Raw genomic sequence first — 22,850 nt, forward strand, 5'->3', positions numbered from 1 at the left:
TAGACACCAGTTGCTCGACCAAAATTTGTCTCTTGAGCAAAAATGCAATGCAGCAACAAGATTCCTAAGATCACAATTTGTGGTTGACCGAAAAAAAAACCTGAGGCTTTAATATCCCTGTAACTGTAGTTGTTATTGGTCTCTTCACCGACATGGAGAACCATTTACTGGGCTGGGTTGTTGAAAAGATTTCCAAGTAGATCTTGATCACGCAGGTGGAGTAAAAACAAACAACAAATAATCTCAAAATAACTCATGAAATGCACTGAGCATCACCGAATGATGATATCCCAACAGTATAAGAGAATGTGTGTGTGTGTGTGTGTGTGTGTGTGTGTGTGTGGATGGGGAGGGATCTCTGTCTTTAAAATCCTTTAAAGGTCCCATGACGTGGTGCTCTTTGGATGCTTTTATATAGACCTTAGTGGTCCCCTAATACTGTATCTGAAGTCTCTTTTATATAGACCTTAGTGGTCCCCTAATACTGTATCTGAAGTCTCTTTTATATAGACCTTAGTGGTCCCCTAATACTGTATCTGAAGTCTCTTTCCCGAAATTCAGCCTTGGTGCAGAATTATAGCCACTAGAGCCAGTCCCACAATGAGCTTTCCTTAGGATGTGCCATTTCTATGTCTGTAGAGAGAGGGGGGGGGCAAGGTGGAGAGTGGTGGTGTGGCCTTGACCAACTGCCACTTTGCTCATTTGAAAGCCATGATGTCTCTCTCTCATGGGCGGGCCAAATTCTCTGGGCGGGCAAAGCAGAGAAAGGGGAGGTAACCTTGCTCCTTGTGACCTCATAAGGAGAAGATTCCAGATCGGCCCATCTGAGCTTTCATTTTCTCAAAGGCAGAGCAGGATACCCAGGGCTCGGTTTACACCTATCACCATTTTTAGCCACTGGGGGACCATAGGCAGGCTGGGAGAACGCATATTAATGTTAAAAAACCTTATAAAGTAAAATGTTCATGCCATGGGACCTTTAAAAACTAAAGATGGGAACACTGAATTATGGCAGAATGAACCTTTCAGAAGCTTCACCAGATTATTTACATTTTAGGTTTAGCCAAGAACGTTTATCCACAGTGACTTAAAGTGAGAGAACGGAGATGATTAGACTGAGGCTCAGAGTCGGGACACACGACTGCTGATAAACATGACCCCCTGACCTCTCCGTTATGGGACGGTCATCTTCACTACTAGAGGACAGCCTGCCAACAATGTTGGCCCACTTAAAAAAAATAAAAACTAAAAAAACACATGCTGTCACAATGGCAGGAAACACAAAGTCAGTCGGTCACTAGACTGCCATCCTCCGATCCTAAAATAACCCTTTGTCCCCACCCCACTCCTCACACATGCACACGCACGCACACACACAATCCAATCCCCACAAATCTGCAACGCATATACCTGCACACAGACACACGTTCACTCGACGGTGCAGACAAACTGAACTAGTAAAGCCATTGCACACGATTTGCTACTTCTGGTTCAGGAATGGTGTTAGAGTACAGTACTGACAGTCATGCGGTCACTATTGCAGGCCCCATTCTTACATCTTAATAAATGTGCCTTTTGATTTCAGTAATCAATACCTTATGATTTCTAAGTAACTCTGTGTTAAGTACTATTTACTTTTTGTTTTGGGTTATTGATTTTTTTGCCGATGTGCATATTTTCAAATGTACGTATTTATTAGTTTCAAAGTAATTAATGAGATATTACCTGTTTATTTATTTATCAAGATATTTATTCTGATTCTTTATTTTTTTGAGACAGGTTTTTATCTTCCGTGCTGTCTTACTTCTGACTTTGTGCCAATGTGCTGCTTTGAGGTGTTACATATCGTGGGTTTGTATCATTATTAAACCCTCACTCTATATTTTAAATCCGTGTCTACTTCTCTCTCACGTGTCAAACACTGGATCAAAGTTGTGTTCTAGAATTATTCTACAATGCTATGCTAATAAGGCAGGGGCTCTCAAACTTTATTATTATTTAACTTTGTCATGAACACATGACACTGTCATGACACATGAACCCTAACCCTAACTTGTCATGACAAAAACCAAATGACACTTAACTAAAAGAAGCGTTATGTCATAAACGTTTATGACTTGTTTATAATGTTTATGACATGTTCATGACAGTGTCCTGTCACTTTTATGTAGATAACTTCAAGTAAAGTGTAACCAAAAACTCTCACAGACCACCTAACTGCCAAAATATCCCCAAAACAATAAATAATAAGTTGACCTACTCATTGTCTCAATTGCCATCTTAATGAGGAAGAATGAAGCTTATGCTGCCGTATCACCAAAACTATGTCTGTCTTAACCTCCGTTACATTCAAGCCATTGCCAAATGAGTTGCTACAAAGCTAATTAAGACTATCAGCTCCACACAACGCTCTCTGGATTTCTCACTATGGCTGTGTTCGGAAGATTGTGGCGTCCGGTGACTTTCCCACACAGAAAATCAAGCCACAATAAGTTTCTTTTAATATTGAAAAACAACACATCTATGCTCCTCACTATTAGGCTTTGGAGTTGGCTGCAGACAGATTCAGAAACACTGTTTTGATTTTAAATTAAAAACATGATATTTTAACCATTATTATTATCTACTCGTGGACCACTTTTGAGGAATACTTAAAAAATACCTGAATGTGTTCTTTTGTTTTCAGCCTTTGACTAAGTTGAATATGTTGAAATTGTGGAACTATTATTTTAGGAAAGTAGATTTTACAAATGTGTATTTCTCCTATTGGAACAGAACAATGCAGAGGGCTACAGCAAATACATCCAGTGACCATTAGAGGGAAGCAATAGCACTTTAATAAAGTTCCTCAAGTACAAAAGGGAAGGAGAGCGGTGACACAAACGAAACAACAACTTTGTTGTACAGTATAAACTCAAGTCTGTCCTCGACAGGAGAGGCGGTTGTCCTTTACTTAACAGAATACATGTGCTGCCTTTTATGTTTGAGGATCTCAGTGGAGGTGAGCGACAGGTCTTCATCGCAGACGTCGCAGTGATAAACTCTGGTAAGACTGGACACGGAGGATGAGCTCGCCTTCCCACCTGGCTCTGAAAAGCACAACACATACCCCACAATCAGTCTCAAGTTATTCATCTCTTATTACAGTGGTGCTCATAAATTGATGAACCCATGCTAAAGTTGACTAAAAAGAGGAATACATAAAAAAAATCTTTTGGAAATTGATCTTAATGCCTTAATTAAAAAAAATGAGGAAAAATCCAACCTTTAAGGACACCAATTTTCTTTGTGAATGAATAATGTATCGTAAATATATAAATAAATGTTCTTCCTTAAAATACAGGGGGCATAAGTAAGTACACCCCTATGTAAAATTCCCATAGAGGCAGGCAGATTTTTATTTTTAAAAAGGCCAGTTATTTCACGGATCCAGGATACTATGCATCCTGATAAAGTTCCCTTGGCCTTTGGAATTAAAATAGCCCCACATCATCACATACCCTTCACCATACCTAGAGATTGGCATGGTTTTATTTCAGTTAGCCTAATAGCTGGTTTGATTTGCATTGAGAGATGATCTGATGGAAAGTACCCTGTGCCAATCTCTAGGTATGGTGAAGGGTACGTGATGATGTGGGGCTATTTTAATTCCAAAGGCCAAGGGAACTTTATCAGGATGCATAGTATCCTGGATCCATGAAATAACTGGCCTTTAAAAAATAAAAATCTGCCTGCCTCTATGGGAATTTAACATAGGGGTGTACTTACTTATGCCCCCTGTATTTTAAGGAAGAACATTTATTTATTTACAATTTTTTTAGTCCTCTTTTTAGTCAACTTTAGCATGGGTTCATAAACTTATGAGCACAACTGTAAGTGTTGAGACAGCTGCTGAATGAGGCAGCTGTTGCATGTGTTCAAGCAATCGAACCCCAACAGATAGCTCAAAAAGAAATATCAACGGAAGGAGATTCCTGACCTTCCTCCGGCTGCTGCTGTTCTCCTGCCGGCCTGCAGGAGGCCTCGTGCTGCATGCGTTCCAGTGGAGTCAGAGGCATGTACAGGTCACAGTTAGGACAGGTCCAGAAAGTGCGTAAACACTCACTGTAGAGATCCTTCGAGTCCTGCAAAGACAAGGATCCATGACACTTAATACAGTACCATTTAAACGTTTGGACACACTTTCTCATTCATTTGAATGGGAAATTATATTTCAGTTATAAGTGAGATGCATTTAACAAGGAAGGCTGAATGATTTGATTCCAAAATGATATATATTCATTTACGGAAGAGAGATTTAGCGTGCAATTATTTCATTCTTATTTTGTTAAGGAATTAGTTTTTATTTAACATTGCCAGACCTTCCTCCACATCGCTGCGGAGGAGGGTCTGGCTAGTCCACACAGCATTCCGGGATGGGAGAAAAATGTGCTCTGGTTTATTGGCATTTCTTTAAACCAATCACAATTGTCTTGGAAGGGGCTAAGCGCCGGATGGAGCAACGGTGCCTCTGCAAAATAGCCTTGGGGAGGAACTTGTTTTGGTGGAATGTGTGTACGTTCAAAAGTTGTTTTAGTCGTGCGACAGAGAACTCAGATTGGACATAGTCTAGATAGCTGTCTGGATTTACCCTGCAGAGATCTGAGGAGCAGTTAACCATAGTCCACAGAAATCCACCGGAGATTAAAACACCAACACAAAGAAAGAGGAAGGTGATGGACATCCGGCTGAAAATGAGGGACATCCGGCGGAATTTCCGGCTGCACCATCCCGTTAATTAAATGTCGTCGATATAGACTAATTTAGTTGTAACCTGGACTTTTCGGGAAAAGTATGTCGCCACGTTTTCAGGCAGCTTTGTTGGAGCATTTGGGTTTAGTTGTTGATGTAAAGTAAAGCTCTGAGGCACTAACCTAAGTTACGTCTAGGCTCCCTTTTTATATACCTCTACACTCAGAAAGAAACGACAATTTGATAGTGGCTGTGATGAGGTGACAAATAATGTGGGAAGGGATAATACAGTGTGCAAAAGTTCACAAATGCTCTGGATGTCATCTGTGACAATGCCTGGACCCCCTGGATACAAACAACTACCAGCAGCAGGGACACAACCATGGTGTCCAAGGTAGGAGTCAACAACAAGCACAAAATACACGCTCAATGGTGTTTTTAAGCCCCCGCCGTCGACTTCAAGGCAGCGCTGCGACCGCCGACTTCAAAGCACCTAACCTTAAAGACTCTGACACACCAACCCGACGGCCGACAGTCGGCAGAAAAGGCTGTCGGACTGATCAGTCGCCTCCCCGAGGTGGGGCGGCTTCTAGTTCACCCAGTAAGAACGTTCAACCCACGTTGGCTGAGTCCTGCAGCGGCGCAAGTTCGAATCGGACCTGCTGCCCTTTGCTGCGTGTCATCCCCTCTCTCTCTCTCCCCCTTTCATGTCTATCACTGTCACTACTCCACCAATCAGATTGGTCATTGAGACTGCCCAATGGCCGATTCAACAAGTCAAACTGACGACGGAGGAGCCATCGGCTGCTTTTTTATTTATAAGGGAAAGAATTCCGCTAATTAACCCTGACAAGGCACACCTGTGAAGTGAAAACCATTTCAGGTGACTACCTCATGAAGCTCATTGAGAGAACACCAAGGGTTTGCAGAGTTATCAAAAAAAGCAGAGGGTGGCTACTTTGAAGAATCTAAAATAAAAGACATATTTTCAGTTATTTCACACTTTTTTGTTAATTACATAATTCCATATGTGTTATAATCTACGATGCAAATAGTAATGAAAATAAAGGAAACGCATTGAATGAGAAGGTGTGTCCAAACTTTTGGCCTGTACTGTACATTTCTACATAATTACCTGCGACTGCAGGTCTAGTTATTTACCCTTTTCAGACATGTTTAAGCGTTATCTGGCGATGCTGCTAGAACTGAGGTCGGTAGGGGTTACCATGGTTACGCGCCTCCAACCCGGAAAGGAGGCTCTCAGGAAGTGACGTGGAAAATTACAGCTCAGTGTGTCGGAAAACTACTGTTTATTTACACAAAAGTATGTTGAAAGATAGTATATATATTTGGTACATAGTGCATAGTCTGCGATTTCGGACGCAACCTCTGTGTAACTTTAAGAGAATGCTCGTCTAGGTTGCCATGGTTTCAGACAGACAGACAGACAGACAGACAGACAGACTCACAGCCAGACAGTTGTAGTTGAAGAAGCTGGTGACACGCAGGCCTCCTTTAATGGGGTCTGGCTTGGCCTCGACTCCTGGAAACAGCGGGTCAACATCTGGAGCGCTGGTGTGAGACCCCTCCGACTGAGACAGGGGGCCGATGTACAGGTTCTGGGTCTGGAACGCTGTGAGTCGCCGCAGGCTGTAACTCACCTGGGAGGGAAGGGAAGAAGAAATACACAGGAAGTATATTAAATGAGATTGAAAAATGTGAATGAGTCACTGAGAATGTCTGGAAAGTAGATTGAACAACAACACGGACACACACAGTTCACACATAAACAGAATTATTATTAAGTCTACGTGTGTGAGCTACTTTTCAGGCCTGTTTTTGGGGTGCGTTATACTGCATGGGTACCTCAGTGTAGGGCTGTGCAATTAAAATTCTAATCATTTTTAAACGACTTTGGCTCCCAACGATCACAAAAACAGAATAATCGGAGGAGAAAAAAATGGATTATTTTGCACATTACGTTTTGCTAGTGAACTCTTATTTTGTCTTGTGTTCTGAATGAAAAAAAAAAAAAGAAAGTTCAAACGGTAAAAGTATGAAGGGAAATTTCACAGTTTTGTTTTGTTTAAAGGGGCGCTAGGCAATTTTGGCAATTTTTTCGCTGTTTTCTCATTTTTTGCTCGCAGGTTTCTCTATAGAGCTCCCCCTACAGCTTCGGAATAGATATTTGGCAACACTGTTGTAAAAACTCATTGGTGACTCTCCCCGTCCCATCTTCCCCCTCTGGTCATGTGCATTTGTTTTCAAAGAAGCCGGCGAACGCACGGAGCCATGTCCACTGAGGTTTTTCTCGAAATATTACCCTTCTCTCTCAGGTCTGTACCATTATTCTTTCTTCCTACTACGGCCTTTGAACGCTGTCGGAGCAGAAGCAACTTGCGTTTTCCAACATCAAGGTGACAAGAAAATCTGTGGCAGATAAAGTTTCTGATCAAAGATACTTGCAAGTGCAACAGCAAGAACGCCAGGTCAGCATCGGATTTGCAGGCTTCTATTTGTCTCAGTTCTCGCCGTTCTGAAAACGCAGGTCCTACGTTTACTCGTGTCTGACTCCTCGCTCGGTCAGTCTACCGTTTCCTCTTTCTCTGGTCCTCCGACAATGTTTTCCTAGCTTTCTGCTTCTTTTTTGCCGGCTCAGTGTATGTGTGCAGTGCTGTGACGCAATTCGTTACATCGCGAGACCTGATATCACGCGATACTTCCTGACCCAAAGTTGCAAGGGAGGTTTTTCCGCTCCTAGGCGCTAGGGGGAAGCGAGACGGCCACCATTCAACTCGAAAAAAGTCATATTACCATTCCAATGACTCTGAAGCTGTTCAGTTAAGGTAAATTAAGCTAAAAGAACTGCATAGTTCCCCTTTAAGTTTACTAATTGCAACATATTTCCATATTTTTTTTTCTCCATAATGGAGCAGCCCTACCTCGGTGTAAAGCAGGAAGCGGACCAGGCCTTCGCTCAGCTTCTCCATGACTTTGCGGGACACCCCCTGCACTGCTGCTCCCCCCATCGTGCTCCCACCCAGCTGGGCCAGCAGGAGGCGCTCCCACTCGGCCCTGAGGTTGAGAGCGGTGGACAGCACCTTCAGGGCGTCCTCCGCCTCCCGCAGCTCCAGCTCCAGCCAGCCGTCCACCACCAGGCGCGTGCAGTCAGCGTTACTGTCCACAGAGTTGGCCACCAGCAGCAGAGCCTGGGGAGCACACGGAAACTAGAGGAAAGTACCGGAGCTTTCTGGAGGGCTCCTAGGAAGCTCTGTGCTGGGGAGAGACGTGTATGATGGGGCTTATGGTGCGGCCATTTATCCATATCTTTATTTGGTTTATAGTGGGTATATTTCGTTACAATTGTGTTGTATGGTCTTAAATATTGTAGTTACTGTGTCATCTTTTCTTGATTTTTTCAGCACCTGAGAAGCCCCATGGTGAGGAGCAGAGAGTTTGCCTGGGGTTCGCTCAGAGTTGGAGAAATATCACTCCGCCCAAGTAGCAGTGCTTCGCCTTCTGAGAATATAGTTCCCAGTTTGTATACGGTTAGAAGATGGCTGTGTCTCATGTGACCTTGTTATTTGTACATGCTGTGACTATACAAATCACAACGTGTAAATAGGAAAATGTTGGCGTTATTTTGTCACACTGTTATTTTGGAGCAGTAGGCCAGATGGAGCCGGTTACCTCCAGGATCTGTGCTAAGCTAGGCTAGCGGTGGGTGCGCCAGACAGAGTTACGACACGCACGGAGATGAGAAGGGTATGTATGGACTTATCCAGCTCTGGGGGACACGGTAGTAAGACAAAGTCCCAATAAGTCGCTGTGTTCCTTTAACGTAGTACAGAACTTTATTAATAGTAGAGAATAAAACAAATTAATAAAAAACATATTCAACAATTTGTGGTGGCAACATTCCACATCTGGTACTAACTTGCAGAGCTGGAACCCGCACGCAGTTGGACAAATATGGCTTGTTGGTCTCCAACAGAGTGACGAAGGCTAGCAGCTGGTGTCTGCTGCTGTCCCTCTTATCAGGCCCTGCAGGCAGGAGACCAGAGAAACAGAGACATGATGAGAGGCAGGCACAATAAGAAACATGAGACATGTGACAACAGCAACAAGACTTCATCAGCAGATCAAAAGAAATATGGTTTTTGCAACATGGAGAAAAATGTTTTTGGGAAATGGTCCTGAATTATAAGAAACACCATCACAAATAACCTTGTCTAGATTCAAGAGTAACTTCCAGGAAGAAAGAAAAATTGGTTAGTAGCTAATTAATATATCAGCCATTGTTTAAAAACATTTACAAACCAAGTGTGAATTTAAATGTCTCATATAGGTGGATTTAATAAGTTCCTGCGATTTATCTCCATATGTCTTTTAAATGTGTTTTCATCTTATGAACAGTAAACATTTATTTAATCATGACCTTATACTTGTTGCATGCATGGGCCTCTCTTGTTATTGCTGTCCATTTTCTTTTCCCATGGGATAAATTAAAAAACACTTTTTTTGTGTTATCCTGGCTGTTTCACTTTTTTTAAATAGTTTTTATTACTTTTAAATGAAATAAGTCAATCAACCATACAGAAAAGAAGTAAGTTTACCCATTTCTCTGGTGTCGTCCTCAGGCACTTGTAGCACCTCTGGGTCACTGGCAAACACACTCGTCGGGTGAATTACCACTCCCTGCTTATTCTTTGTGTGAAACACCTAAACAACGTCAAATCACAACATGTTAGTGAAATATTTCATCACTACAGTTACTATAGAAACTAGCGAGGCACCGAATCCAGATTTTTGGGGTTCGGCCGAATACCAAATCCACTGGTTAAGATTCTGTCGAATCCGAAACCGAATAGCGAATCCTACTCCCCGTCTGGTTAACGCAAGTTTTCAGCTGTGACTGTCTTTCCTTTGCCGTACCTGAAGTTGCTGCATTTTGGCTGCTGTCTGTAGATTCCTTTAAGCACAACTCGTATTCTTTTAGATGTTTGATACGCAAATGTTTTAACAGCGGTGATGTAGTTGCCACCATGACACAAATCGGCATTGCAAACAGAACATGTAGCTTGACTTGAATGGCCTTCTTTTGACTGAAAGTACTGCCAAACAACACTTTTTCTGCTCACGAGTTCCATTTTCACTTTTTCACAGCCTACGTAAACACCTTCCCGTAATCAACGGCGGCGTTATTGCGTCGACCAGCGTAGCGCGCGTAGTGCAAGTGTAGGGTTCGGCTCGGTGGAAAAAAATACTAAGGTTCGGCAGAAACCGAACCCCGTCAAAAAGCCCAATATTCGGCCGAATCCAAAGCCGAATCCTGGATTCGGTGCATCCCTGAAAGAAACACAAGTTTTCCCCTTTATTGTACCACTAAAACTATTCTGTGGCAGGTGCAGCAGGAGCCTGACCTGGTCCGAGTCCTTGCGGGTGGTGTTGTGTTCGTCCGGCAGGGCCAGCTGGGGGTAGAGGCCTCGGCACAGCAGCAGCTTGAGCAGAGCCTGCTGGCGGGAGGACATGTCCTGACTGACGCTGGCCGCCTCCTGCAGCTCCGATACGTTGTGACGCAACTTGAACTTCACCTCCTGTTGCAGGACAAGTGCATGTTATGCTCAGAGTGTAGACACAAACAGATCCACCTCGGTGAAGATGACTAGCCGTGATACCATATGCGCTGGCCTTTTTTCTCTTTATACACAGATCTGTCAATCTCCTTGTTTTCAATTCTACTTATTGCTTCCAGGACCCACAGAACTTCCCTTCTTTCTGCAAACTCAAAGGGTGAATCTGACACAAATATAATCCACAAAGCAGCACTTGCCTCTATGAATGAAAAAACTTAAGTAAGTTAAGTAAAGTATTAAAGGTCCCATATTATGCTCATTTTTAGGTGCATTTAATATATTTTGGGTTTCTACTAGAACATGTTTACGTGCTTTAATGTAAAAAAAAAACAACCATTATGTTTCTTATACGGTCTGTCTGAATATACCTGTATTCACCCTCTGTCTGAAACGCTCTGTTTAGAACCTGTCTGTTTACACCCCCCCTCCCTGCTCAACACTGACTGGCAAGCCTATCCAGGTCTTCCACATCTGCCTTCTCTGAGTCATTGCAGTCGGGGAATGACTGTAACAGCACTGTAGCGGCACTTTCTACCTATATAAGTGCACTTTATGGACTTTATCCATTTTTTATCTCTTTTCAAACTATTTATTACAACTAGAGATGTTCCGATACCAATACCAGTATCGGTATCGGCTCCGATACTGCCTAAAAAGCTGGTATCGGGAAGTACTGGAGTTTATGCACCGATCCAATACCACGTAACAAAGAGTAAAAGAAAGTTCTGTGGCATTCATTGTTTGTGTTTGTTCATGTTTCACAAAGAGTTTAACCTGAGCCAGGCTAACAACAAAGATAGAAATCATATCACATCCATACAGGGATAGTAGTATACAGTTGTTAAAACATAATAAAATATACTGTATGACACACTGGTATCGGATTGGTACTCAGTGTCAGCCGATACGCAAGTTCAGGTATCGGAATCGGGAAGCAAAAAATGGTAATGGTATTACAATATGGGACCTTTAACTTTTAAAGATTGCAGGAATAATAAGACCGATCAATAACATTTTTATTTATTCTACTTAATGGATCATACAAGTACCACAAAATAGCACACAAATAATGAGTGGACAGGGTTTCAAATTGAGGGTTAAAAGGCTGGTGTTGAAGTTTAGGGCTGCTTCTTGGCAACTTTTTTCTCATGTTATGCTATACTCTGAGTTCACCTGTATGTCCACGTTCTGTCCCAATCCCTCCTGGTCCTTCTTGCCTCTGCCGCCTCCCTCGGTGTCGGATCCCGAGGAGAACTCTCCATCCTGGCCCTCGTCCATCCTCAGGACTTTACGCCTGCTGCTCTCCTGCTGCTCGTGATCTCTCTTCAGCTGATGCAGCTTCTTCCTCTCGGCTAGCTTCTCCCTGCGCTGCCCACGGTCACTGCCAGGGGGAGCGCTGTGCTCGGATTCCAGCAGGCCGTGGCTCCTCAGCAACTCCTGCTAACCACAGAGGAAGCTCGCAGAGTAAAATCTTGTTTCTCACTTCAAAAAACTGTCAAACAAGGTTCAAAATTAACTTTTTTTGTCCACCAGCCAAATAGCGAGCGAATTTGACAACACATTACCAATGTTTTGGTGGCTTGTGAGTAAAGCAAATCTTCCAGCTACTGTACTTGCCTATTTTACAAGCATTTGGCTGGTAGATGGTGCTAATTTTTTACCCTGCTGTCAAATGTTAGTTTTTTTTAAGTGTGAACTTCTGTCAGCAGCTTGCCTTGAACTGTCTTCGTAGGTTGACCATCTCGTAGAGCCGCTGCTCCTCCAGGCCTCTCCTCCTGCACCACTTCCTCGAGCCACCACCTCTCTCTCCCTTCACCTGTTAAACTCAAAGATGAACAGTTTTATGTACAATGAAGTAGGGCTGGGTTTAAAAAGTCCATTTTCTGATTCAAATCGATCTTCATTTGAACGATCTGATACGGATTCATAAAATCCTGAGATCGATCTTTTAAGAGTAAAGATATTGGTATCGAAAACAGCCGTGGCCGTTTCACAGATGTAAGGCCTTACACAGTCTCTTAATCACACCGTCTGCACTAAAGAAAGCACTTGCACTTTTTATTTCTGTCTCTACGTAACTGCTTTGGGGTCAATTCTTAACGGCAACAATATTTTTAATAATGGTAATAAAGTAATACATTTTATAAAGGTTGGAGATACCCTGGAAATCCAGAGTTCTCGCGAGAGCACAATTTGAATTTGCTCAGCGAGTCACTGTGGCATTGAGTTATGATGCTCATTAACTATATGCCCTTGTAGCCGAGCTGCACCAATCATATCGGTGTATCTGATATAGGCGGTCCAGAGGCGAGCTAAACAGATGGCGACAGTTTAATCTACCAGTTAGCTCCGCTGGTAGCTAAGAGTTTAATTTACCAGTTAGCTCCGCTGGTAGCTAAGAGTTTATTTTTAGAAAAAAAGAAAGAATATTTTAGAATTACTTCTCTGAGAATCTCTTTCATATCCAAGCAAAATTGGAATGGAAATATGCCTGATCGAATTGATATAGAATGGAATCAAATCGGAAACCTTGTGAATGGGAATCTAATCGACGCAGGGAAATCAGTGGTGATACCCAGCCCTACAATGAAGAACATGTTATACCAAATCTGTCTCATCCGTTCATATCAAATAGCCGCTGTCTAATAAAGTGTCCATTACTGACCTCCACCCAGGCATTGAAGGTGTTGAGCAGGGTAAAGGGGTCTCCGTGGTTGCTGTTCAGGGGCTGGCGGGCGGTGGCGCAGTCCGGGTTGTGCTGCGCGCTGCGCAGGAAAGGCGACTGAACACTGAGGGCCGCTGCCACCGTCAACACGGGATCCACCAGCTTAAACAAAGAGCCCAGCACCAGCATCTTCCCTGAATCGACACAGACACGTTTCCTAAATCTAGCTGCTACTGGGTTTGCAGCACTTTTAAACTCCAGGATGTCAATCAATCAATACAGTTATTTTTTTTAAAGATTATTTTTTGGGCTTTTCCAACTTTATTTGAAATGACTAGCTAGATGAGATAGGGGAGAGTGAGGGGGAAGGAAATCATCACAGGTCGGACTCGAACCCTGGATCTCTGCGTTGATGCATAAACCTCTCAGTATATGTGCGCTTGCTCTACCTACTGACCCAACCCGGCCACTCAATACCGTTATTTGTCACGTGAAATCATATAGAAATGCCGTTGCCTAATTCAGTGGTTCTCAAACTTTTTACACCACATACCACTTCACAATATAGATTAGGCTCTCCAAGTACCACCCTTGTGGCCCACGTTAAAATAGAGCAGCACAGGCCGACCCTGTTCCGCTACGGACAGTTCACGCAGGAGGCAGGTTTATTCCTCAAATCATTATTTGTTCACAGCCACGGACATGCTGGACTTCCTTGGGGTTTCTGCAGCTTTCACCAAGTCAAATGTAAGACCTTTTGAGACCATAATGAATGAAATTTAACAAAGAAGTCAGATGTCAGAGATTCGCAAACGTTGTCTGAAACAATTCCCCGATTTCCTCATTGGCATTATAGGACCGGTTGTCTAGTCACTACGTGGAGGACCCAGAGCACCTCCGCTCATTCATTTGTAGTCGTGATATAGTGAATTATATTTATAACAAACGGGCTAGCTCTGTTCTGGTCTGCCCTCTGGACACCATAGAGGAGGTGGGGGTGAGGAGGATGTTAGCCAGGCTGGCATCAATCATGGGCAACACCTCTCACCCCCCCCCCTACATGAGACTGGGAGTTCCCTGAGCAGCTCCTTCAGCAGCAGACTGCTGCACCCTCAGTGCAAGAAGGAGTGCTACGGCAGGTCCTTCATTCCAGCAGCAGTCAGACTCTTTAATGCAACATCATAATGTAGCACTGCTAGCTGTTTCTGCAACATGAGCCATCACTGGACAATATTCTGCACTATGCACATTTATCTATTTATTACTCTGTGTCACCTCCAACTGTGCAATATGTCATCTCTACTCATTCGCACCTTACTCATCTGTATATCGGTGTTTATATACTGTCTGTTTATATAAGGTTGTGTGTGTAAATACGGTTGTTTTATTACTATTATTATTATTATTATTATTATAATAATAATAATAATAACAACTAATTATATTCTATTTTTCCATTTCCTATAGTTTATGTATATTTTTTCTCCTATATCTAATTAATGTGTATTTGTGTCATTCTGATGTGTGTACATTTTTCTTTTGAGCTGCTGTTGCACAGGAATTTCCCCAGTGTGGGATTAATAAAGTCTATCTTATCTTATCTTATATTTGGACCAGCAAAATAAAGAACTACAATACTACAGAATAAAAAAAACTAAAAACATTCTATTGTATTTCGCTGCCGGAGCATTTTTATGAGCATTAGAGGTAGCATTCCATGGATGTAGCAAAATTAAGACCTGTTTAAAATGATTTAAGACCTAGAACACAATACAAAGACTTTTTAAGGACTTAAAATTTTGATTTAGAAATGTTAGACTTTTTAAGACCCCACGGAAACCCTGTTCCTCCGTCCCTCCAGCTTGTAACTAATCGTAACGTATGTGCACTCCGTTCATGAACGTGACTACGTAGCAGGCTGACATCGAAACAAACATATTTACACGTAAGGAAACACTTATTTGCATGACTTCTAACTGATCATAGTTTAAGTATTATTATTCAAAATATTGTAGTGTTTCTATAGTATTGTGTTTTTAAATTTATTTATTTCATTATTTTCTGAATTTATCAGATTCCATCCTAGAGGGAGCTCGCGTACCACCAGTTTGAGAACCAGCGGCCTAATTTCTTATGATATTTGGTATAATGACTTCAAGTACCAAGCCTAAATTGATCCAATTTAAAAGTTTATTCAACCCTTCGCCATAACACACGCGTTTCAGTTGTCAGATTCATGAAAAAGTTGAAGATGAAAAACAAAAAAAAAAAAAAAACAGATGTGCCACATACTGTACAACAGAGAGTTTGGTGTAGGAATCTTACCTATGACCACATCCACAGGCAGCTGTGCCAGCAAACTACCTATAGAGGTCAGTTCTCCGCGCCCGTCTAGCGCCCCCTGCTGCTTCAGATAAGTGACTGCCGTCTGGATACTAGCAGCTGGAGGCGGGTCGATGAAGACGAAAGAAAGAGGGTCTCCAAGACACATGCTCTTCATCTGCAGGAACAAAACCGCATGAATAACGCTAGGACTTAACTACGGAAATTGAAGAATTAAACAGAAGAGTTGCTCAACAAATTCAAAAAAGGTGTGTGTGTGTGTGTGTGTGTGTGTGTGTGTGTGTGTGTGTGTGTGTGTGTGTGTGTGTGTGTGTGTGTGTGTGTGTGTGTGTGTGGGTCCTTTTATGGAACTCTTTCAGTATCTCTAGTCCATATAGAGAAGCACTTCCCTTCTCTCCCTGTTTTACAATGGTTTGCTGTAATATCCATTTTCAGTCCCATAATTTAAGCTGTAATATCCTTTCTTTATGTAACTTTTGTCTTACGCGTCACGTTTTTTGATTTAATTTTGCGATTACTATCAGCTATTTACTTATCTATGTATTTACATTATGTTCTCACATTATTTTACTTCTTGCTATTTAACCTGAGCACTGTGTGCGTGCGTGCGTGCGTGCGTGCGTTCAAGTACCAGCTGTTAGATGAGGTTTAGGGGAGGGATTAGGGAATGGGCTGTATTTTTTTTTTCATAGTACTTTCTCTGTGACATGCAGACACTCTACAAATGTGTGTATTTGTTTAACAAAATAACATAATAAAAATATTTGAAGGAAAAAAATATATAAGAGTTGCTATCTTGCTTTCTACGGAATACTGTTACCTGAAGAATGAGGGAGTCCAGTGCCACTCTGTGGATTTCAGGGACAGGATAAGGGGCAAAGGCATCGTAGTCCGACTCTGCGTACAGGCGGTAACACACTCCCGGACCTGTGCGACCGGCTCGGCCTTTCCTCTGCTCAGAGCTGGCTCGGCTGATCCAGAACTCCTGCAGACGTTGCATCTTAGCCTTAGGGTCAAAACTCATTTCCTTTACCTTCCCTGTAAAAGAATGAATAACAAAACAATCCATTTATAAGGTTGTTGCATCTTCTTCTGGGCCACGTATTCTTTTTTGCCCTTGGTTACTATTTCAATGTCTTTAAATTTACAAAACAAAATACAGCATGACAGATTTGGTATCTCTTCAACATTTGGGATCCTCACTAGATTTAAAATGGAGAGATTTTGAACTAAACTTGGCTGCACAAAATTAGGTTACATTGTTTTGCCGTTCTCCAAAATCCCTTTGCGACGGGAAACAACAAGACCTTCCAGCTAGTGAGCTACACGCTGAAAATGTCAAGTTTAAAAAAAGAATCTAGATGGTGCAACAAGGCAGGCCTGCTTGGTTCTTTCGGGGAATGATTGTAAAGATTAACAAAGAATATGTTAACGGAATTTCCTCTCTAACTGGGAGGTTTTGGGACCGATTGGTGGGATTGCTGTGGACGAAGTACACACACGGAGATACACTGGTAAGAGCCAATGAGATTTAACCATGTATCCAGCTAATTTAAATAGCTCAGGTTATTGTGTCAACAGTTAACTTGATTTAATATTGTATGTGGCGTTTTCTTTAGCGGGGTGCAAATATTCCACCAAAACAAGTTCCTTCCCGAGACTTCCAGAGATTTTGCAGAGCCACCGTCGCTGCGTCCGGAGCTTAGCGCCGCCCAAGACGATTGTGATTGGTTTAAAGAAATGCAAACAACCCAGAGCGTTTTTTTTTCTCCTATCCCAGAATGCATCTGTGGTGTAGCCAGACCTTACTCCACAGAGCCATGGAGATAGAGCTGGCAATGCAAGACTAGTAAGGAGTGGTAGGTATAGCTAGTTGTTAAAAGTTAATCCCCAGAGTGTACTCCCTGTGCCATAGTGCCATACCTGAGTCTACAACAAAGCGCACTCCATCTATTGTCACGGAGGTCTCTGCAATATTGGTAGAGATGATGCACTTTCTCACCCCCGGAGGAGAAATGTCAAATACCTGAAAAATAACATGATGACAGAGGATTAGTGATGAACCCTAGCCAACATATATCCGACTAAAACATTGTAGTATTGTCTACTCTGATCCAGACGAAGCAGGTCGTGCCTTATCCTGCTGGGCCAGTGACAGGGTGCTGTGCAGCGGTAAGACAATCCAGCGGCGTGTGTGTGTGCCATAAATCTGACAGGCCTCCTGGATGGTGGAGATCTCCGCCACACCGCTGAGGAAGATAAGCAGGTCGCCGCGCTCCTCTGGAGGGTAACGCTGATCGATGCCCTGCAGGATGCGCAGATATGGTCGGGGATCCAGTTTCTCTGAGCGCGAGGGCTGCTCCTCAGCTGGAATGGGCTGGTATATCACCTTAGTACAAGAAACAATTGTACAATTTAAAACCAAACCCTGAAAACACAGAAAATGTTACTTTTGGAACATAATTCCCTAATTTAAAGCTTCAATTTGTATTGCAGGCAACAATTTAAAATAGAATCAGTTCAGTAACTTTGGTCTTGTTGCTTTGTCGGTCGCGTTGTCGTTTTAATTCTCTTTTTTGCTTCCCTGGCGAGTAATCTCCCCCTGGCATTTGTCACGATGCCAATAGGTGTAAGATGGCGAAAGACGGAGGTACAGTATGTCCCTCTTTGGCTGATGTATTTTAAAGATGGAGGTGCAACATCCCGGCCATCATTCAAGCGACTCGCTCCTATGTATTCTGAATGATTCTGAATTAGGGCTGGGCGATATGGACCAAAAGTCATATCCCGATATATTTTGGCTGAATATCGATATACGATATATATCCCGATATTTTTTCCGCAAAGTGAGAGCAAATGTTCAGTCAAATTCTAAGCCAAATATGACATGTCACATGTAGTTTCATAGAAACCAGCTATTTCAGTGAACAGTTGCAAAATCAAATGAATAAATAATAAACAGGTTTCTTCACCTGGTTCAATGCTCAGCTGTTCAAAAAACAATAACATGAACATAAATACTGTATAACAACAGGAGTACCTTTTTTGAAATCAAAGCTCCATAAGGTTTGTTTTTCTTCTACACATTTTCAGATTTTAGATAAATAATCATTAATAATAGAACAGCTAGAACAGTCTGGTAAGTTCAGAAAAGTACATCACTTCACTGTAATGCAGCCTTTAAAACCAGGAAAAGACACTTATGTCATATCACGATATTACGATATCCAAAATCTAAGACGATATCTAGTCTCATATCACAATATCGATATAATATCAATATATCGGCCAGCCCTATTCTGAATGGCAGATTCTACCCATACGAGAATACTTTGATTAGTTGGTGGTAAGTAATTACACATGAATGAGCACATATTTATGAAAGAACAAAGGTTTTTTTTTTTTTAACAAGAATACACTAATTAATAGTGTTGTTTCGATAGCAATGCCAGTATCAGAAAAGCCTCAGATACCGCCTAAAATGCTGGTATCTGGTATCGGCGAGTATCGATCCAATATTGCATATTTTAGCCCCGAAGAAAATCTACTTTAAAGAAATGTATTTCTGTTCTTTTTCCGTTATGACTAGCTGTCAAACTAGATGATACAATAAAGTTCTATGGTATTCATTCTCTATATGTATATGTTCATGTTAACAAATACTTTAACCTGAGCCAGGCCACACAACAATGATAGCAATCATATCACATCCATACAGAGTTAGTAGAATACAGCTGTTAAAAAATAAATATACAGTATATATATATATATATATATATATATATATATATATATATATATATATATATATATATATATATATATATATACATACATACATACACACATATATATATATATATATATATATATATATATATATATATATATACACATATACATACATACATACATACACATATATATATATATGAAAGCACTGGTATCAGATCTTATTAAGAATGTCTATTACTCTCAAATGTATTGAGAGAGGATGTTTTTTGGGTCCTTTGTGGATGCATTAAAAATCTGATAAGGTTAACGTTTACCAGCACTTGTTGCTTTAATTAAGGTAAGTCTTGCCAGTGCGTTTGTCTTTGAGCGGCCCACATCAAGGCGCAGAAAACGGATTCCTTCTGGTGAGATGCACGTTGTGGAATTTTCAGAAACACCATGTTGTGGTACGATGAGACTAAAGGAATGCTTAGACGACATCAGGTCATTCGTAAGTCACAGGTCAGGGCATGAGAATATTCGGCCAGTTTTTAACAAACCAAACCTGTTCGCGTATAATTATGTCTCCTTTTGGAGGTCGGTGGGCCTGCCACACTTTAGCATCTGATACTGCCCAGAGAGAGAGAGAGAGAGAGAGAGAGAGAGAGAGAGAGAGAGAGAGAGAGAGAGAGAGAGAGAGAGAGAGAGAGAGAGAGAGAGGCTGAACTAGGTTTTAGCATCTGATTCTTCCCAGAGAGAGAGAGAGAGGCTGAACTAGGCTTTAGCATCTGATTCTTCCCAGAGAGAGAGAGAGGCTGAACTAGGCTTTAGCATCTGATTCTTCCCAGAGAGAGAGAGAGAGAGAGAGAGAGAGAGAGAGAGAGGCTGAACTAGGCTTTAGCCTCTGATTCTTCCCAGAGAGAGAGAGAGAGGCTGAACTAGGCTTTAGCATCTGATTCTTCCCAGAGAGAGAGAGAGAGGCTGAACTAGGCTTTAGCATCTGATTCTTCCCAGAGAGAGAGAGAGAGGCTGAACTAGGCATTAGCATCTATGTTCAGGCGACTACAATATCTTTGTTTACCTTATAGGGTCAGCTTAACGTAAAGCCTCCATCATGAGTTTAAATACACCTTCAGGAAGACAGGAACTTCAGAGTTCGGACGGCACTACATGATAACACACCGTGATTAAACTGTACTGCCTGCTTAATTGTCTCCTCTATTGCGTGTTCATTAAATGCTTCTGTGTAATTCATTTTAATCTCCCGAACGTTCTTCCCGTATGTGAAATGAGTTGCGCTGCTCCTGAGTTTTTCCTTAACAATGCACATTCACATCTGTGATACCCGCTGCCCGCTGCTTACCTGTATGGGAAACAGGCGGCCCGGCACCTGCAGCACGGGAGCACCGTTGAAATAGTCGGAGAAGAGCTTGATGTTGATGGTGGCTGACATGAGGATGAGACGCAGGTCGGGCTGCTCCGCCAGCAGAGAGCGCAGGACCCCGAGCAGGAAGTCACAGTGGAGGTGTCTCTCGTGGACCTCGTCGACGATCAGCACCTGGTACTGGGCCAGCGTCCGGTCCTGCTGGATCTGCCGCAGCAGCAGCCCCTCCGTCAGAAACAGCAGTTTGGTGGCCGGGGTCCGGGTGGTCTCAAAGCGGATCTGGTACCCCACCTGCAAAACACGACTGCATTTCTGAGCCCTGCACACATTATTAGAGGTGGGATCTTCAAATGGCTTACCTGGTTGCTTACTTGCTTAGCATAGTAAAAGTAAAAAAAGTACCCATTACTCTGTGCTCAGAATGGTCCATAGGAGAATAGCATTTAGGGGGGCTCAACCCCTAATGAGAATGTGACAGGGATACAGTGCCTTGTTAGTGCTAAAATTGCCCATGGTGTTGGATTTTCAAGTCAATTTTTTTTTTTTTAATGTGTTAGATTATTAGTATTTGATCGTCCGTGACAAACCTTTGAGCCGTACAGATTGAGACTCTCAAAGCTGACCCTCTTGGCCAGGGAGATACAGGCGATGCGCCGAGGCTGAGTGCAGCCTATGTGGTTGAAGCCAGCCGAGAGAAGATACTGAGGTACTTGGGTAGATTTCCCACAGCCTGTGTCCCCTGCCACAACAACCACGGGGTGCTTTCGCACCAGCTCCACTATCCGGTCCCGGTACTGGAAGATGGGCAGGTTCTTCTGCTCCCGGCGAAGCTTGGCCAGCTTGCCAAAGCTCTGTCTCTGGCTGAAGTCCAGGAAGTGCAGCAGAGCCAGGCGGCAGTCTGAGATCTCCTGGCTGCCTGGACCTGAGGCTCTCTGCCGCCGGCCTTTGTGCTCGGACTTCCCCAGGCGCTCCTCCACGTCCCCGGTGCACACAGACACATTGATCCTGTAGCGGGCATCGTACTCTTCAGGAAGGCCGAGGTCTAGCGCCCCGGCGCCAGTCTTTCTCCCGTCTTTCCTGTCCTCTTTTGCTCCTGCTGCAGACATGTCCCTCTTTGTTTTAAACCTCTGGAAGCGGTCAAGAAAAGCCCAGAACTCTCTGTGCTCCTGGCTGCCGGCCTGGATGTAGTCATGTCGGCGGAAAAAGATCTCGTCCAGTTGGGCTCGGCACTGCGGGCTGTCCCAGTCCCAACTCCGGCTGTCTCTCCCCCGCTCCGAATCCATGTTTACCGTGAGATACGTTACTCGCTTCCAACACCAACCAAGTTCATTCACCCACACGTTAAACAGACATTCACGGCTTTACAAACATGTAGCTAGCAGCTGAATAAACATGTTACCTCCAAACTGGATAAATTACGGACAAACTAACAAGGTCCCATCCGTTTTAAACCCGATGTTTTGATCCCATGTGTCTAAGACAGACCGAATACACCTTCTTAGCATTGTTTTAAACTGATATATCTGAGATTATCGGACTATAATAAGTCAGGGCTGACAAAAGAAAAGCTAACTGGTGAAAAACAACTGGACACATTAGCTGCAGCTTCGACTGCTGCGAAGCCCGGGGGAACAATAATACGGGGGGACCGTTTCCGCTCCGCTCTCGAATATCTTCCGGTAAAGATTAGATTCGTTTGTTCTTTGTTCCGGGGTAAAATAGTCAAGAAAGTTGTGTTAGATTTTTGGAAAGAAGTATTTGAGAATGATATAGTGTAAAACAACACATGCAATCAATAGGCTCGTTCGAGATGAGCCAGATCTGCGCAGAATCGATCACCGGCGATCGCCGCCCAATGCATGCCGGTTAGATTTGTGTCCGACTTGATCCCATAGACCATTCTTATATATCTTATATTGAAGTATGCACTTTTAAGCATACAGGAAATGTCCTAAATGCCAAGTCTCCCCCCCACACAAAGAGACTCAACAAGACAACAGGATAGTGTTTGATAGTGTGTGAAACAAAAAAATCACAAAATATAATTTGCAGTCTGAAAAACATACTGAAGACACTTAATTTGTAACGAAAATATTGCACAATAATCAAAAAATATTTAAATATGAATTCAGTTCAAATTTAGTTGCAAAGAAAAGAAAACTCAAACAGGATGGTTATAAAGTAAAGCCATCCAAAAACTCTAGATGAAATGCATGTCAGAGAATGAAAATAGAAATGCTGAAAATTTGAGGTTATAAGACAAATTTTATTAAAAACCATCTGCTATCAAATACAGATTTACAACCACTAGAGATTAAATTGACAAGATTACAGATATTGTGCTGAATGGATGAGACCTATCACGTCAAATTGAACA

The 22,850-nt window shown here is 42.5% G+C and overlaps 1 protein-coding gene across 1 annotated transcript; it reads right to left on the minus strand.

Annotated features, from left to right (window-relative positions):
* Window positions 1–2,814: 2,814 nt before the first annotated feature.
* Window positions 2,815–22,135, minus strand: dhx34 (DEAH (Asp-Glu-Ala-His) box polypeptide 34). Its single transcript, XM_028573082.1, has 16 exons — window positions 21,061–22,135; window positions 20,453–20,764; window positions 17,510–17,764; window positions 17,299–17,401; window positions 16,196–16,413; window positions 15,358–15,532; window positions 13,033–13,226; window positions 12,082–12,183; window positions 11,541–11,804; window positions 10,155–10,328; window positions 9,348–9,453; window positions 8,669–8,775; window positions 7,674–7,940; window positions 6,201–6,392; window positions 3,980–4,124; window positions 2,815–3,089 (listed from the first exon to the last, which is right to left on the minus strand). The coding sequence occupies exons 1-16, from the start codon at window positions 21,754–21,756 to the stop codon at window positions 2,950–2,952; spliced, it is 3,450 nt and encodes a 1,149-aa protein (XP_028428883.1). The 5' UTR covers window positions 21,757–22,135; the 3' UTR covers window positions 2,815–2,949.
* Between the last annotated feature and the right edge of the window lie 715 nt (window positions 22,136–22,850).

Source organism: Perca flavescens, chromosome 3 (genome assembly GCF_004354835.1).
Source record: "Perca flavescens isolate YP-PL-M2 chromosome 3, PFLA_1.0, whole genome shotgun sequence".
NCBI lineage: Eukaryota > Metazoa > Chordata > Actinopteri > Perciformes > Percidae > Perca > Perca flavescens.

Bases quoted from the DNA above. Each gene is read 5' to 3' on its own strand.
- dhx34 (XM_028573082.1), bottom strand. From the start codon at position 21,756: ATGGATTCGGAGCGGGGGAGAGACAGCCGGAGTTGGGACTGGGACAGC. The intron at 11,805-12,081 runs GCAAGCTGCTGA...TGTGGTTAGCAG, and splicing joins ACCTACGAAGACAGTTCAAG to GAGTTGCTGAGGAGCCACGG. The intron at 8,776-9,347 runs GTAAACTTACTT...TCCTGCCTGCAG, and splicing joins GGACGACACCAGAGAAATGG to GGCCTGATAAGAGGGACAGC.